This window comes from Sesamum indicum, linkage group LG8 (assembly GCF_000512975.1).
Source record: "Sesamum indicum cultivar Zhongzhi No. 13 linkage group LG8, S_indicum_v1.0, whole genome shotgun sequence".
Lineage (NCBI taxonomy): Eukaryota > Viridiplantae > Streptophyta > Magnoliopsida > Lamiales > Pedaliaceae > Sesamum > Sesamum indicum.
In genome coordinates, this window is record NC_026152.1 from 10,096,756 (window position 1) to 10,113,672 (window position 16,917).

General features: G+C 34.6%; 3 protein-coding genes across 3 annotated transcripts in view; 2 read left to right on the top strand and 1 right to left on the bottom strand.

The window, feature by feature from the left end:
• LOC105168157 (thioredoxin H2-like) lies at positions 7,634-8,887 on the top strand. Its single transcript, XM_011088112.2, has 3 exons — positions 7,634-8,013; positions 8,098-8,220; positions 8,496-8,887. Exons 1-3 carry the CDS (start codon positions 7,753-7,755, stop codon positions 8,625-8,627), a joined length of 516 nt encoding a protein of 171 aa, XP_011086414.1. The 5' UTR covers positions 7,634-7,752; the 3' UTR covers positions 8,628-8,887.
• LOC105168158 (dnaJ homolog subfamily B member 4-like) lies at positions 9,191-12,863 on the bottom strand. Its single transcript, XM_011088113.2, has 2 exons — positions 12,006-12,863; positions 9,191-10,008 (listed from the first exon to the last, which is right to left on the bottom strand). The coding sequence occupies exons 1-2, from the start codon at positions 12,506-12,508 to the stop codon at positions 9,513-9,515; spliced, it is 999 nt and encodes a 332-aa protein (XP_011086415.1). The 5' UTR covers positions 12,509-12,863; the 3' UTR covers positions 9,191-9,512.
• Positions 16,294-16,917, top strand: part of LOC105168159 (pentatricopeptide repeat-containing protein At1g59720, chloroplastic/mitochondrial) — a gene marked incomplete in the record, with an annotated part of 2,325 nt that continues 1,701 nt past the window's right edge. Inside the window, 1 exon segment of the mRNA XM_011088114.2 lies at positions 16,294-16,917. Coding sequence (XP_011086416.1) covers positions 16,587-16,917 — 331 coding nt within the window.

The window sequence follows — 16,917 nt, forward strand, 5'->3', positions numbered from 1 at the left end:
TACTGAAAGATCAAAACAGTTTACTTAATTTGGTACGGGTTGTATAGTTAGAGCTCATGTTACAACGATCGAATGGTAGAGTAATCTGCTTGCTTTAAAAAAAAAAAAAAAAAAGAAGTCCTGCTTTCACGTGCACCGAGTGCTATGCCACTTCTTCCAGGATAAGACGGTACAAGATTGTAACACTGCACTGCATCAGAAATCCTCCTCAATCAACAACTACCAGAACTTGAGAAACAATTGAATCAATAATAAGTGAGGAAGAGAAAGAAGAGCTAAGAGTATGTATTTGCAGAAGTGTATAAGTATTGCATTTTTTTCACTTTTACAGGTGGCTCTATTTATGGAGCTTTCAATCATTAATACAGAACTAAACAAAAAAATGTTTAGTAACTGTAAAAATATTTTAACGTTTTAAAATTGTGAATTTGAAGTTGGAAACTTCTTAAAACTATTGGGTTTAGATTTAGGATTAATTCAAACTTTCTGCAAAAGATAGATATTAAGACTAAGACGTTTGTCCGTGTCTGATTTGGGTGGAGACATGCGACAACACGTGTGGGGTTTCCACAAGTCCACTATAGTCTCTTGTCTACATTCAAATGATATTGAGTATTGGACTTGATGAAAAGATCATTTCTTTAAAAGATTTACAATGTAGGACAAGCTAAGAGTTAATTTAACTCTTACAACCCCATCTCTTTATATATATACTTTCCAAAGAACAACTCAATTTCTCAAACTTTCAATATAACTACACATTCTCATTCTCCTTTTCCATTTAATCTATGGATTCATCTTATTTGAGATCCAACTTATTAGATTAAAATTGAATCAAATTGATATCTAATTATGCCAATAACAATAATCCCCATTAATCCATAAATTTGAGATTTACTCAAGCTATCATGACTTGCTTTCAATAGTTGTACCTTTCGATTTGAACTATTATCTAGGTTATCTAACTTCGGCTGCCACGGGATCAAATAGAACTAAGCCTTGAATTTGAACTCATAGTTGTGCCAGTTTTTGTTAGTAACAATAGACTATTGTATTGATTTGTAGGATTGACATTATAGGCCATGTGTCCCGATCCTATTTCACGAATGCTTTGAAGAAAAACCCATTACTTGAGTTGCGACCAAACAACTGCATTCACTTAGTTGGGCATCTCTGGGGATGCACTGCTTGCATCTTGTATGAAAGACTCGAGCCTGTTCCAAGTTATACTCTTATTTTACTTGCAGTTTATAACACTTTCTAGAATCATAGGGAATAGACTCCAAATACAAAGTATCAACCTAGTTTTAAGTGCTCGAACGCATCTACGACTTGTTTATACCATATTGAACCTTCATAATGGGATCCCCATTTGGAAGGTTAGGTTGCCATCGCAGATATGACATTCTTGAGTTTTTAGTCCAATCCCCAATTTGGATCAAGTTCTTTTGTCAAACGATCAACTACATTATCCATTGTACCCACAAAGTCACCATAACTCTAACACCAATTCTCTTATAGACCTTGAGTCTAGTTTGGATATCTCTTTTGTTCTCTTAATTTAACTAAGGACTCCTTATTTTTGCAATTGTAGTTTGGCTATCAAAATGCACTGCAATAGGCAGAAGTGGTTTACTTACAATAGGAAGTGTTTTGAACAATCCATACAACCACTCTACCTCTATCCTAGTTCGGTTTTAAATATAAATTGGGTTATCAAAGTCTGTTTTGAAGATTTGTAAGAGACAACGCCTCCACCTAAGATAAATACATATCCTATACACCTATTCCAACCCGAGTTTTTGACTCCCTTAGAACTGCAAGAAACTTGCGATAATGTATGGCCACTCATGTGCCCTTAAGGTACCTAAGTACCCTATGCAAAGCTCATCAATAGGTTTTATTAGGACAACTAGTGTGTCTAGCAAGCTTCGAGACAGATAAATATATATTTGGTCTTGAGCCATTAGCTAAATACTGCAAAATCTGAATAATGTAAAAATGATACCAAAACACCAATTTAATTTTTGAAAAGTGCCATAGAATGATTACATGGTGTCTTAGCAATTCTACACTCTTTATAGCCATATTTCTCAATTATCTTCTCAACATAATGAGATTGAGAAATAACTATATTATTAGTTGATCAAATTAACTTTGTGCCAAGAATCACAATTGCCTCACCCTTAACCCTTCATTTCGTACTTATTTTTCAAGAAAGACTTGGTTTTGGTTATTAGTTCTATGTTCGATCCTATAAGCATAATATCTTCTACATACATGCAAAGTATTATACATTTATCTCCATTAACCTTACAGTGATACATTTGTCTCATTAACATTGAAGCCAAAACACATAATTATTTTGTCACCTTTTTCATGCCATTGTGTAGGAGCTTGTTTTTTTTTAGTCGATAAAATAACTTAACGAGTTTACGAACTTTTCGCTCATTTTTAGGAGCTAAAAATCCCTCAAGTTGATTTATATATATTTCCTATTTGAGATTACCATATAGGAATGTAGTTGTAACACCCATTTGGTGAATAGAAGGTTGTCATCGAAGAAAGTGCTATAAGCACCCGAATAATTGTCAATTGAGCTACTGAGGAATAAGTATCAAAATAATTGATTCTTCTTTTTATTCAAACCCCCTAACAACCAACCTGACCTTAAACTTATTTATGGTGCCATCAGATTTCAGTTTCTTCTTGAAAATCTACTTACCTCCAATGTTAATATATCCGGGAGGGAGATTGACTAGTTCCCACGTCTCTTTAGTGATTATGAAGCCTATTTCACTTTGATGGCTTCCTTCCACTACTTGGCTTCGGATAAAGCCATTGCATTTTTGAAGGTTACAGAGTTAACCTTGATACTGTAGGTGACAAATTTACTTTCAAAATCCTCAACGACTCTAGTTTTCTTACTTTGTCTAGGTTCGTCTAACTCCTCATGTTAGGACCAACCCCCACATTTATCATCTTTTCCACCTAAAATGTTAAAGAATCTAAAGAAATATTTTGAGGTATTCACAATTTAATAAAAAATGCGTCTTCTAAGAAAGTAGCATCACCAAAAAGCTATAGCATTAAGATCATACCTTGAATTTTTGATTTAGTAACAAAAATCGTAGGGCATAGCTTGTTTCTATATAGCCTAGAAGTACTACATCAACAGTCTTAGAACCTAACTTCTTTCTCTTGTGCTCAAGGACTAGCACTTTTTTAAGACACCCCCCACACTAAAGTATTTTAAAGGCTTGATTTTTCTACCTTTTCATAGTTCACAATGAGTATTCGTATTGTGTTCCAAAGGGACTCTATTCAGAATATGACAAGCCGTATTCAAAAGCCCCTCCCCACAAATACTTTCGTATTTCTAATGTAATTAACAGACTGTTGATCATGTCTTTAAATATTCTATTTTTCATTCTGCTATTCCATTGGAAGATGGTGAATACGAAGGCCTTCTTCATGAATAATGCCAAACTTCTTGCGATATTCACTAAACGTACTCGATTCATATTCTCTTCCCTTATCAAACCTTAGTCTTTTATGTTTCTTACCATTTTGGGTTTCTACTTCGCTCTTAAACAAAATAATTTTTTTTAAGACTTCATCCTTATTTCCTATGAGATATACATAAGAGTACCTACTCTAATCATATATAAATGCGATAATGTATTGTTTTTGGTTCCCAATTAAAAGTCCATTCAACTAAAAAATGTACGTGTATACTAATTCAAGTATTTTTGAATTTCTGTGTACGATAAGGTTTTCAAACTTGTTTAGTTTCTACACATATGAGACATTTGCGTCCTCGTTCAATATTGTAATTAGGAATTAAATTAAATTCATTATCCATTTAATTGAACCTACATTTAAATGACCTAATCTACTTTGCCATAAAGGAGACAATTCAACATCATAACAATAGAATCAACAAGTTGTTGCCAACAAAAGTACCAAACTATTGTATTACAACTTTATTAAATTTAAAGGTAATCTCACAACGTTCACTAACTAATATTGAACCACTAATTATATTTCTTCTAACAGTTAGGACATGGTGCAACCTGAAGGAAACTTTAAGTTCACGCTTTCTATCATAAGGCCTGATAACATGCATAACGCGATTTATCAGCACAAACGTAAATATTTTCTCCAGTGTTAATCAACTAAGCAATTCATAAATAGTTATAAGTTTGGGTTGTATAGAGAAACATCCTTCAGTTGTTCCTGTGGTGCTAGCATCGTTAGGTCCCCTCAACATATTGACAGTTGTGTGCTCAGTCTTGGCTTTTTTGAGAATGAAAATCCATGGTCAAGTGTTCAATCTACCGATAGTTTCAATAGTGTTTGTTTGCTTTTGTCGTGGTCTTGTCTTGATATTTTTAGAATTCGAATTTATATTATTAACCATTTTTTTCAATTACTAAATTGGCCCCGAGTTAATGCTCAACCAACATCCTGTGAGTTTGATTCTGATGCTATTCCTTAATGCTAATAACAACCCTGAGATCTAGGGACAATCTCCCTTTTTTATACTTGAGTGTTATGACAAAATTTTTCCATGACTTGGGAAGCTTGTCAATGATTGACATGACTAGAAACTTCTCAGAAAGCTTCATCTCGACACCAGACAGTTTCAAGATTAATTATCTCATACATTTGTTCAGTTACAGACTTATCCTCAACCATCTGATACTTCAAGAATTTGAAAAAAGAAAAAACTTTTTGAGCCTTGTCCTGAAATTATATTTCCTATCCTACTCATCCTACAACGATTTTACAGTGTATGAGTCGGAACAATAGACATCAAAGAACGTATTTGACAATGCTGACAAAATAGCTTATTGACCTATTTGATCATGCTCAATCTTCTGCCTCTAAACAGTTTGGGATCAGTATCAATTGGTTCAAATCTAGTCACCAGAATCATCGTCAAAAGTCCTTTCTCGTTAACTAAATCTTCATCCGTTGTTGCTTACGTTTGAAGAATTGGCTTGAGAACTTTTTTGGAAGACAGGACAACTCAACTTTGGACATAAACACATACGAAACAGAGGGAGGAAGAAGAATCGCAATAGACACATTAATTGGCCATTGGAGAAAATCGAAAGCTTTAAACTTTAAAAACGGATTCATCTCAAAACACTCAAAATTCTTTAAGATTGTTGGAACTAATGATATTTCAGGATAGTGTTTTGAAAACCAAACGTTTGAATAAAACAGATTTAATATTTCAAAATTCACAATTTTGTTGAAAACAATATGCAAACAAACAATTAGGAATAAGAAAAACGGAACACGTAGATATGTTGCTTATACTAAAATACCAAAGCAGTAAACTTAGATTGGTACGAGTTGTATAGTAACAACTCGTGTACAACAATCGAATCGCAGAATAATCTACTTATCTTGAAGAAATAAGATGTCTTGTTTTCACGTGCACCGAGTGTTATGCTACTTCTTCTTGGATAAGGCGGTACATGATTGCAACATGCATTTCCTCGATCAATAACACAGTCACCAGAACTTGAGAAAAAATCGAGTCAAGAACCAGAGAGGAAAAAAGAAAGAAGAGAGAAGAATATGTATTTGCAAAAGTGTGTAAGTGTTGTTTTTTCTCTTTTGCAGGTAGCTCTATTTGTAGAGCATTCAGCCATTAACAACTATTAACCCAAAATTAAATCAAAAAACATTTAGAAACTGTAAAAAATTTAATGTTTTAAAACTGTAAGTTTGAAGCTGAAAACATTAAACTGTTAGGTTTAAATTTCGAATTAATTCAAACTTTTTTCCAAATGATAGATACTAAAACATTCGCCCGTGTCCGGTCCCAGTAGTACATGCAACAACGACATGCAAGTGGGTGTTTCTACAAGTCCACTATCGTCTTTTTTCTACATTTCAAATGGTGTTGAGGTTTGGACTTAATATAAAAAAATATTTCTTTAAAGGATTTCTAATGTAGGACAAGTTAAGAATTAATTTAACTCTTACAATTCAATCTCTTTATATACTTTCCACAGCATAACCCAATCCCTCAAACTTTCAACATGGGATAACTACACATTTTTATTTACCATCTAATCTATGGATTTACTTTAACTGACATCCAATTTATTAGATTAAAATTTAATTATGCCAATTACAACAACATCATTTTGCACCCACATACTGTCCGAAATTTTGATCATACGATGCACCTATAACGCGAGCTATGATCCGTTTTGAAACCCACTGTTTCATTATAAAAATGCCCATCATTACAGAAAAGGGTTCTTGAACTTGTGCAAGCTCCTAATTTGAAATGCATAGCAACATCAATTACCAGCTCACTTAAAATGAGGCAAGTATTATAAGTTGGATCAAATTTAAATTTATGATCTCATACTTATAAAGTCATCAATCTTTTGTTATAATCGTTAGGCCAAAACCCCTCAGGTGATCTCATAACTATTAAGGAATAAGGAACCTTAGACTTGTACAATTTGCTCTCTAGCCCACCACTTTTCTTTCCACTTTCCATTGGATACTGAAATTGTAATTCAAGTAAGTTTGATCATATTGGCCTAATTTGCAAGCTTTATGAGAATACTCTCTGTCTTCTTCCATCTGCAAAGACATTATATTCAGTTTGAATTGGAATAAAGCAATGCCTTCTGAGTGTCATTTTAGTGCACCATCAACCGAATATTATGACATTGATAGCCCAAGACAACACCTCTCCATTCTTCTATCTGCTAATAAGCACAAAACAACATGCTGGACAGCAATAATTTTAGTCCTGAAACAGAATCTGATGAAGCAATTTTGTTCCGTTTGAACGATGATGCTGAAAAATGGGACCATTTGCAAGAAATGCTCTTCATTTACTGTTGTAAACTGTCCAATTATGAGTAAAACAAAGTGCGTGGAACCACAAAATACTCAAAAGGGTTGCCAAGAAACCAGAAATTCGAATGACTACTTGTAATAACAAAGCAGAATTCAGTTGGTAGGACAGCAAGGTTTCTCTAAAGCTATGTGAACTAGTTCAGAAAACATTCTGTTTATCTCATGCTACAAAGACGGCACTCATTCCTCCTGCCGTTGACATCATTTCAATTTATTCCTGATTGTGCTCCGTACAATAACAACGATACTCAGCCTTTTCAGCTGATATATGCCGGCACAATAACATATATACTTATTCTCTCTCTCTCGGCCTACCAGATAATGAAGGTGTGATTCATTTCTTACATCTGTACCAGTGCATGTGAAGAATGAGGAAAAATAAGTTGTAGAGTCTTAAAACACATGTATGTTACTTACGATATGATGTCAAAACATAGTAAACAGGACCAGAGAATTGATGCTGCAGCTGTACTAAGACTATCTGTAAAAATTTGTTGATGGGCTATCTTATGACTACATTATAAGCATTTTAGAATAAAGCAAGAAAGCTTTCATCAAACTGTACTAGAAAGTGTTCCATCGGTTTCTACTGAAGATGATTTTTGTTTAGTAGTGGTAGTAAATAGCAGCAAATCTTTCCAAATTTAACACTGGCCGTCGACATAATAACTGGTCCCAATGAGAACATATTCTTCGATGGAGCACAGCAAAGAACAAGAAACACTTGCTGCAAGAATTAGTATAAAAAGCTAGCAAGCCTTAGCTCAGGCCATAACATATATTCCACAAGACTCAAGTAGGAAGGAAAAGAAGGACCTGTTTGGTTCGAGAGTTTGGGAAGAAGAAGAGATGGGAGCTAATTTTTCATCTGCTTATGATGCCAAACGGTTGCCAACGCACACCAATGAACCAGAACCAGTCAAGAAGGTTGAGGCCAGAGGATTCCCAACGATCACCAATGAATCAGCACCAGTGAAGAAGGTTGAGGCCAGAGGATTCCCGAAAATCACCAACGAATCAACACCGGTGAAGAAGGGTCAGGTTATTACGTTTCGCTCATCATCAAAGTGGAAGATCCATTTTGAAGCCTCAAAGCAGACTCCAAAACTGGTAACTGATATTATTTTCCACTTGTTTTCTTTGAAGCTTTTGTATCATATTACGGTGTTTCTAATAGTTTCTCTTCATTGGAAGATCGTCATCGACTTCACAGCTTCTTGGTGCGGGCCTTGCCAGATAATTCAGCCTGCAATCAATGAGTTTGCTGAGAAGTACACAGATGTAGAGTTTATCAAGATTGATGTTGATGAGTTGCATGTATGCTCATTCTTTTACAATTATATGATCTCGTTCATATATCAACCGGTGATTTCAGGGATAATTATGTAGACGCCCTCTAAATTTAAGCATATTGCAAGTCTTCTATGTTTTACATTACAGATTCCCTTCTGAACAGTCAATCTCCAAGGGAAGTCTGTAACATAATTTTTAAATCAAGGAGTTCTGCAATATGCTTAAACCTTTTGGGTGATGATGTAATTATCCCATGTTGCTACCAGTATTAATGAATGACTAATGAACAAAACAAACAGGACGTAGCAGAGGAATTTGGAGTTCAGGCAATGCCAACTTTCATACTGATAAAGAAAGGGAAAGAAATTGATAAGGTTGTCGGGGCGAAGAAGGATGACCTTCAGAAGAAGATTGAGAAACACAGGTTCTGAGAAGGATAAAAACCAGATGGCCTTTGGTTTTATGACATTGGCAAGACCAGAGAAATCAGCAAGCAGTTTGTTTGCGACTTATGGTGTTATTCTGTTTCTTACATGAGGAGTAGTCATGCTTGAGAATGAAAAACTGTGCCATGCAATTGCATCTCTCTACAGTCACTAGAGAACAGTTGCAACTAGTCGTATGTGGTGCACTTAGATGCGTGTTTACAGTTACTCGAAATAATAAAAGTCGTCTATTTTTAGTCGTACAATAGCTTTTATTTTTTTTATATTTATTAAAGTTTTCTTAAGTGAAAGAAAACATACAAAGAGAACTTCAAAAGTAATTCATAATCAAAATAAATATTATAATGGAGAAACAGAGAATTTGGAGAGAGGATAAAAAGGAAAATGGTGTTCTGAGAAAGTAAGAGAGAAGTAGGGACTAAACTGAATTCCAGACCAAAGACAAGGGACTTCCATAAGCCCAAGTTAAATCACTGTATACTAAAACAAAAATCTAGGAATTCAACAGGACAAATTCAAGAAAATGATATGGAAGAAAAGCCTATGAATGGATAGGCAGAGCTTGAATGTGAATAAACATATCCACACAACCAAGCAATAAGATATATATCTTCAAAAAACAATACAAAATTATAGAAGTAGACATTATTATATTTTACAGTTTGACATGCATTGCAAAAAGTTTTTGTTTGACAGCTGAAGTAGCTGCTAAGTTGAGCTAAATATTTCTAGAAGTTGGAGGAAAGAAAAGTGGATTGTTTCTCCTACTATGCACAATAATGCTTCTAGTCTGAACTGAATAGGTTAAGTATGTACACTTAGTTGCACTTTCATAACTAGAGTGAAAGGCGAATCACAACGAAACCAGCATTACTCGCTTTTCCTGCCCAAGACCCTTCTCAAGTCTGATTTCTGTTCTGCAGTAAGCCTCGAAGGGAATTTGATATCAAACTTGATCCTCAAATTTCCATTTTTACCAGGTTGTTTTGATATGGGCATACCTTCATTTTTTATAACTATTTCATGGCCCGGTTTGACAATATCTGATACTGAGACAGCCAGATCTATTTCCTTGCCTGGTTTGATGATGTCCGATATCGTAAGAGGTATATCTCTTCCATCCAGGGTTGTAATGTTGAGCGTCTTGCCAGTGAGAGCATCCAGTAGGGAGATTTTTTGATTAATGATTAGATCATTGCCATCCCTCTTAAAAACCGGATGGGGCTTCTCATCCACAACAAAAATGAGGTCTCCAGGGGTAGCACCAGGTTCATGGTTTCCTTTCTCCGGGAAGGTAATTTTTGTACCCTTCTTCCAACCAGGTTTAATGTGTATTGCCAAGACCTCCTCAACAGTGCCAGGCTTACTGTAACAATGACTCGCACATCAATATAAACAGAATATAATACATTGAGTGATAATCGGGGAAATCACCCACCTGCTCCATGCAAAAATAAGTATAAATCTTGATCTTGGATACAGGGAACAGAACAAGATTCGCAGGAATTTCAATTCTGGAATCCAACGCACAGCATGCACAAGCAAGAACCAGAAACAGAATCTTGGTACTATCATTTCTCATCATCTTAGTGCTTTAGTGAAGTTCTGAAATAATCAACAAATTTACATCCAATATCCATTCTTTTATAGTTGAAGTCCACTAATATTATTATCCCTAGAATATGTAGGTTCAAGCACATAGAAGTAATTTAAACTAGTTTTGACATGAACATTATGAGTAATAAACAAAGAATGCCAAAAGCTGCATCTAACAACTTGATGATCTATATCTACGACTAGCTTATCATAGCTGCAAATGAGAATAAAATTGTATGCGCTTCATTCTCTAGTGGTGTTCCAATAGACAAAGTTAGAAGCAAAAGCATTCCACCTAAGTAGCAGAATAGAAGGTGCACCACAAAGAACTTGTATCTATCTGCACATGAAATTACACGATGACTTGCGATAAAGAAACTAAAGCGAAATATCAGAAATTAGCCTCTTGGAGCCAATGATTAGGAAATGGAGGGGGGAATTTAAACCAGACCTGCATAGCATTTCTGGCTGCACTGTAAAAGCCATGAGAAAGTTAAAACCAGATTTGTTAGTGCTCGGAGCTTATCTGTATGTAGGACAATTCGAGATAAAAATCCCAATAAGATTGTTTCAACTCTAACATTTAAATCAGAAAATTTCTGTTAGGTTTTATATTCTTTTCGATTTTTGCTTGATGAGTTCCAGATTTAGGTATTAACATGTCTCCAAGTGTAGTATCTCCAATACATGGTTGATAAGTTTGATTTAGATAGTGCAGACTAAACATACTCCTTGAGTTCACGAGATAAAATGGTGTGGACCAGAAGCTGAAAACACCAGCAAGCTATAAGCTTAAATGCTTGCCCTATCCCACTCTAAAGTTGCAATGAGGATTAGTTGAATGCATTCAACCATATATATGAACATAATTTAATCCATATTTAAATCCGAGTTTCTAAAGTAATAACCGCCTGGAAAATTTTCTACTGATCTGTGTCCGCACAATGTTGTACTTCACATTGCTCCAACTGTTTTTACAATATGCCCAAACAGCAGCTCATCTCAAGTTTTACCAATAATTCATTTCCAACCACTAAACATGGACATTTTAGAAAAAAAAAATAACTGCTTGACCTCCAACAGAAGTGATAAACTAACATCAGTTTCAATTTTCATCATCTGAGACACGTACGCTTCAGAAAGAAAGAACCCCGAAATAACCACAAATCTTGAAATGAAAGAAACAGATACTTCATATAACCGAAAATGAAAAGAACCATCTAAAATTACAGTAGCAAATCCAACAATCCTATCAAACACAGATGAAGCAGTTTAATCACACAATAGCAAAGAGACATAAGTACAAATTGCTAATTCAATACTCTACTACCAGGATCAAAAATGTATGCTTACAGGAGTACATGCATAAGTGATCCACCTACCTACTATTTCCATGTATATATGCACACCCACAATTCAGAAAGACACTCAAATTTTGTTACCAGGGTAATGCTGATCCTGAATACCACCTGCAACCTATTCATCACTGATCTATCCACATCCAAACACATCAGATGCCACAAATTCATACACACAAAACATAGAAAATCCCAAAAGCCACAATCAAGACATCTTAAAACTCACAGAAATACAGGAGATAACAACATTAACACAGATGATCACACACAACCAAGATCCTCTCAAATCCTCATCTTGTACGAATTTCAGTTGACTTTCAGTCAATCGACACAAATACATCCATATGGAAATTAGATTAGTATAACTGAATCAATCAATTAACAGATCAGATAACTGTAATGTACGTACCCAGAGTCATCAAGAACGATTCTTGATATCTTCATCTTCCTCCTCGAGCCCTTATACAACTCCTCCAAGCTACATGGCAACTTACTCTCCATGGGTGCAGCCTTCTTCAACCCACCACCAGCACCACCAACACCACCAGTACTGTTCCCTCTCCCAACATCAAAATCACCAAAAAACTCGTGAAAAATATCCTCCGCGTCCCTCGTGCTAAACTTAAACCCCCTCCCCCCTCCGAAATCCCCCCTCTCCTTGGAACTCGGCGGCGTAAACAAACCAGACTTGAGCCCTTCTTCCCCGTACAAATCATAGATCTGTCTCTTCTGCGGATCACTCAACACATCATACGCCTCACTTATCTGCTTGAATTTGGCCTCTGCTTCCGTAGTGTTGACAGCATTCTTATCCGGATGCCACTTCATCGCCAGCCTCTTGTAAGATTTCTTCAAATCCTCTTCAGTTGCATTCCTCGAAACTTTGAGTATGTTGTAGTAATCAACGCCCATCTTCCCGCAGAAAAAGGCAAAAGGCTCTTCCTCCTTTCTCCTTTACTTTCTCTACACTGAACACCTTTCTTTATTCCCGCAGAAGAGGGATTCTAGAGGGTTCTAGAAGGTCGTGACGGAAATGAGTGGTAGGGGCCGACCTCCGACGAGTAGTCAACGTAGAGGATTCCGGGATGCGCAGGGTAGCGGAATGCCGGAAGGTGAGCTAAGATACGCGTGAGTAGCGATATTTTTAAGGAGGTCGTTAAAATGACAGCCACAGGCGTCGGGGAAAGATTAAGAAAGATTCTCTCTCTCTCCCTCTCTCTCAGCTGAGTACACTTTGGAAGAAAGCGGTGATGACGAGGGGCGTGAAATCCTAGGGCCGTGTTTGGGAATGTTTTTTACGGAAAAAAAAAAAAGAAAAAAAATACACTTTTACCCAAACAATTATTAATATTATGACTCAAAAATCAAAATTGAGGAAAACAAGTTTTACAAGAATGTTTGGACTTTCCTATTATTTTTTCTAGGTTTTAATGAATTCTTTTTAAGAAAATAACAAGCATTATTCTTCCATTTTTTTTTTTTTTAAGATCTGATCAAATACAACCTACCGATCTAGAAATAAAAGTTTGAAGGGGTCGGACAAATTTCTATATTTATGTATTGGACTTCACTATTTTTAACTTCTGTCGGAGAATTAAATAATTCAGAAGATCGATATATACTAAAAATTTATTCATAATTTTTAAGAGAGTTTTGGAGGGTGTGTACCTATTTGAAGCCCAGAGCCCCCTAAATTTGTCCTTGTACGAGATATATAGTTTAGTATATTGTATTTATTTTTATTTATTTTACACTAATTCAAATATACAAAACCAAATATAGTAAAATATTAAAAACCCACGCACGTTCATATCTTTATTTGTCACAATTAAAGAAAAATTCCTTAAAAATAGAACGTAAATGGGTAGATCAGAGCTGATGAATTTATTTAGATAATTTTAAATTATTTCGTATTTTAAATTTATGAATAACAATTTAATGTTATTATCCTCAATATTAAATGTAAATCTTATTCTTTTATATCGAATCATAAATACAGGCTAAATAATTATTACTCGTTTGAGCTCGATTATACCTTTGTATAGAGATGTTAATTTAATTTAACAAGTAAAATTAATTTCAATAAATTTGAACCAATCAAAAATCAACACAACCCCTCTTGTGATTTTTCTTCCATGACAGGCATGTAACCGAGTACAAGACGGAATGGCGTGGTAGCCGAGTGGAGCGAACGTGCAGGCGCGTAACAAATGGGGAAAGTTGGGAAGAATCTCGTAACTGTCCCATACGACGCCGTCTGAACCTGTCTTGCAAGCTGCGTCGTTTGAAACGTGGTTGGTTGAAGTTAGGAGGAGGGGAAGTGGGCCTTGGTATAAAGTTGGGCCCATATGAATAGGTTGAATCATGTGGGGCCTTTTATCGATTAGCCCATTCAATTAATAGAAGAGTGGGGGCCCATTGCGAACTTGGAGGTTTTTGGGGAGGACTACGTTGCAATCATTCAGACCAAGTGCATCATTTCCTGATTTTTATTAGGCCCATCTTCTGATATTAATGTTTTTTGTTTTCTTTTATTGTGTAATAAAGAATTATTTGACATTATTTTGGTTGGTAGCTTGTCGTTATTTACTGCCACAATAATTATTTTGGGATTGTTACACTTTTTTTTTTTCTGAAATTTGTTGCAATTACACGTAAATTCTATATGATTTGAAGAAGTACATCTAGCATCCCTTAGGTTTGCTTTCGTCTAACAAATAAGTCTCTCAATTAGTCAAAATATACTGAATTTGGTGGTATTAATAAAAAAATGAAATAAAAATTGATATTTAGTCTTGATTGACTTATTACTGACTTATAACATGTTAAATAATTTTTTTCTGAATAAACTATCCTTATAACAGTGAAGATAAACCTCCTCACATGCATTAACGCGTGAAAATATATGAGGGTAATTTGATCACAAAAAGATCTATTTGATCTATAATAAATCAGTAATAAATCAATTGGGGATAAATATATATATATATATTTAATTTTTTTGGTTAATATAAGCAAGTTTGTGAATTTTGACTCACGGATAAAAACAAACCCCAGGGGTGTTAAATATAATTTTTCAAACCACAAAAGGTTTACTTGTAATCACACCAAATCTCAAGAAAGGAGAGTGTAATTATCCCAATAATTTATGGTCTCTCGAGTCTGAACTGTACCAACTACTCATTATTGTCTAAGAAGATTATTATTATTATTGTTTTATGTTTTATTACAACGGGGTGGGGTGGCGAATAGGGATGGCAATCAGGGTGGCGAATAGGGATGGCAATCAGGCTGGTGCTATCGGCCCCGACTCAAACCCAGGTTTAGTATTGACATTAGTGAGTAAGGGATGGGTTACGAATTTTGTATCGGACTTGTCCTAATTTATTTTATAAATAATATGTATTATTTACTTATTCATATATAATACATTATTAATAAAAAAGTATGCATTGTATGTAAATTTTTAAATAATTTATATATATCCAACTCTATATGAGAAAATACAAAAAATAAAGTGCTAGTTGGATTTATTATTTGTATTATATAATTTATTTTAGATAAAAAAAACTATGTTGATTTAAATTGATATTACTTATTGCGACATTAAAAAGATAGATGAATGTATTATTTATATTATATAATTCATTGTATATATAAAAAAAATTATGTTAAAAATCGATTCGAAAAATCTTAGTCTCTTACAAATTAATGATATTCCTTTTATTTCTTATAAAGATGTTAAGCAAAATCATTATAAAAAAAATCATTGGATAGGAGGGGCAACACAGATCGGGACGGTGTTTCGGGTCCAGCCAAATGCATACTACACTTACCCCGTTGTCATCCTATTGGGGATGTTTGGGTTTGAACTCAATACCTGTTCTTATGATGTCAACTCAATTAAATATAATATCTCTAAAAAGGATTTTAAAATGAGCTTATAAGGTGTTTGAAACATCTGACAAGATGTTGCAAATTATTTGGTACATTTTTTTTCGAAACGTAACTTTGTAGGATCAAAATAAAGGACGTTGGAAGCTTATAAACTTCTTTAAAAAAAAATCATGAGTTTCCAACTTATTATCATCTAAAAACGTACTTTTATCTAAAAAAAAAAAAAAATTACAATGGGAGTGGGGTTCTATCCAACACTCTTCTCATGATGTCAACTCAATCAAACGTTGATGGCTCTAAGAAGGTAGTTTGAATAAACATATAAGTTATTTAAAATATCTTATAAGATACTGCAAAATACTTAGTGATTTTTTTTTAAAAAATGAGTTTATAAGACTGAAAAACAGGATGTTGGAAGCTTATAAGCGTCTTTAAAAGAAAAAATACGAATTTTCGACTTATTTTCAAAATATTAAAAGGTTGGTTCAATTTTTTTGAAATTAATTATAATATTACTACTAATGATATATTATAAATTGAAAATATTATTTTACACAAATATTTTAATAATCCAATAAGGTATATGAATATATAAAATTTTATAAAGAAACTTAGTCAAACAATTTCTTAATAAACTATTATCTCAAGTCTATAGAGCCCTTATATTTGATGCGAGCAAAAATATTGGAGACTAATGAATTAAGAGCGTGCGAGCCTTTGGGATTTTGCAAGCCTCAAATAATTGGAAGTTGTAAATCAAATATTAGTACTATGATTTTTAAATTAGTAATGGATAAAAAATGAAAAAATAATAAAATTGAGCAATAAAAATAGCAGAATGTACCCAAACTTTGCAATGTTTAAGACCAAATTAATTTTTTATTATATATATATATATATGATATAAAGAGTTTGAATTTTTAACGAAATAGAATTGTTTGAGGATATTAAAAGATGTCCTAAGGAGCTGAGTGGTTTTGCAGTGGCCCATTGGGCTAATTTGGGCCGGAACTGTATTGGGCCTGTGGAGATGCTAACTATTAGGACGTTGAACTCAAATTAATTTCTGGAACACGGCGGAGGAATCTTGAAAATGGCCGCAGTTTTAGTTACTGGGCCACCGGTGGAGTTCTCCACCGCATCCCGCCGCCGCCATCACGACCGCCTCCTCCACATTTTAACTGAATCCGACACCGTTTCTATCCCTCACCTCAAGCAAATACATGGGCAAATCCTCCGTACTGCGCCAGCACCCAACGACAGTCCGGAAACAATCTTTCTCTACAGTAGACTTCTCCACTTTTCGTCCTTGCAAGACCTAGCCTATACTTTGCAACTCTTCGGTCAAATCCCGAACCCCAATACGTTCATTTATAACACTGTGATTAGAGCCTATGCGCATAGCAAGGACCGCAAGAAACAGG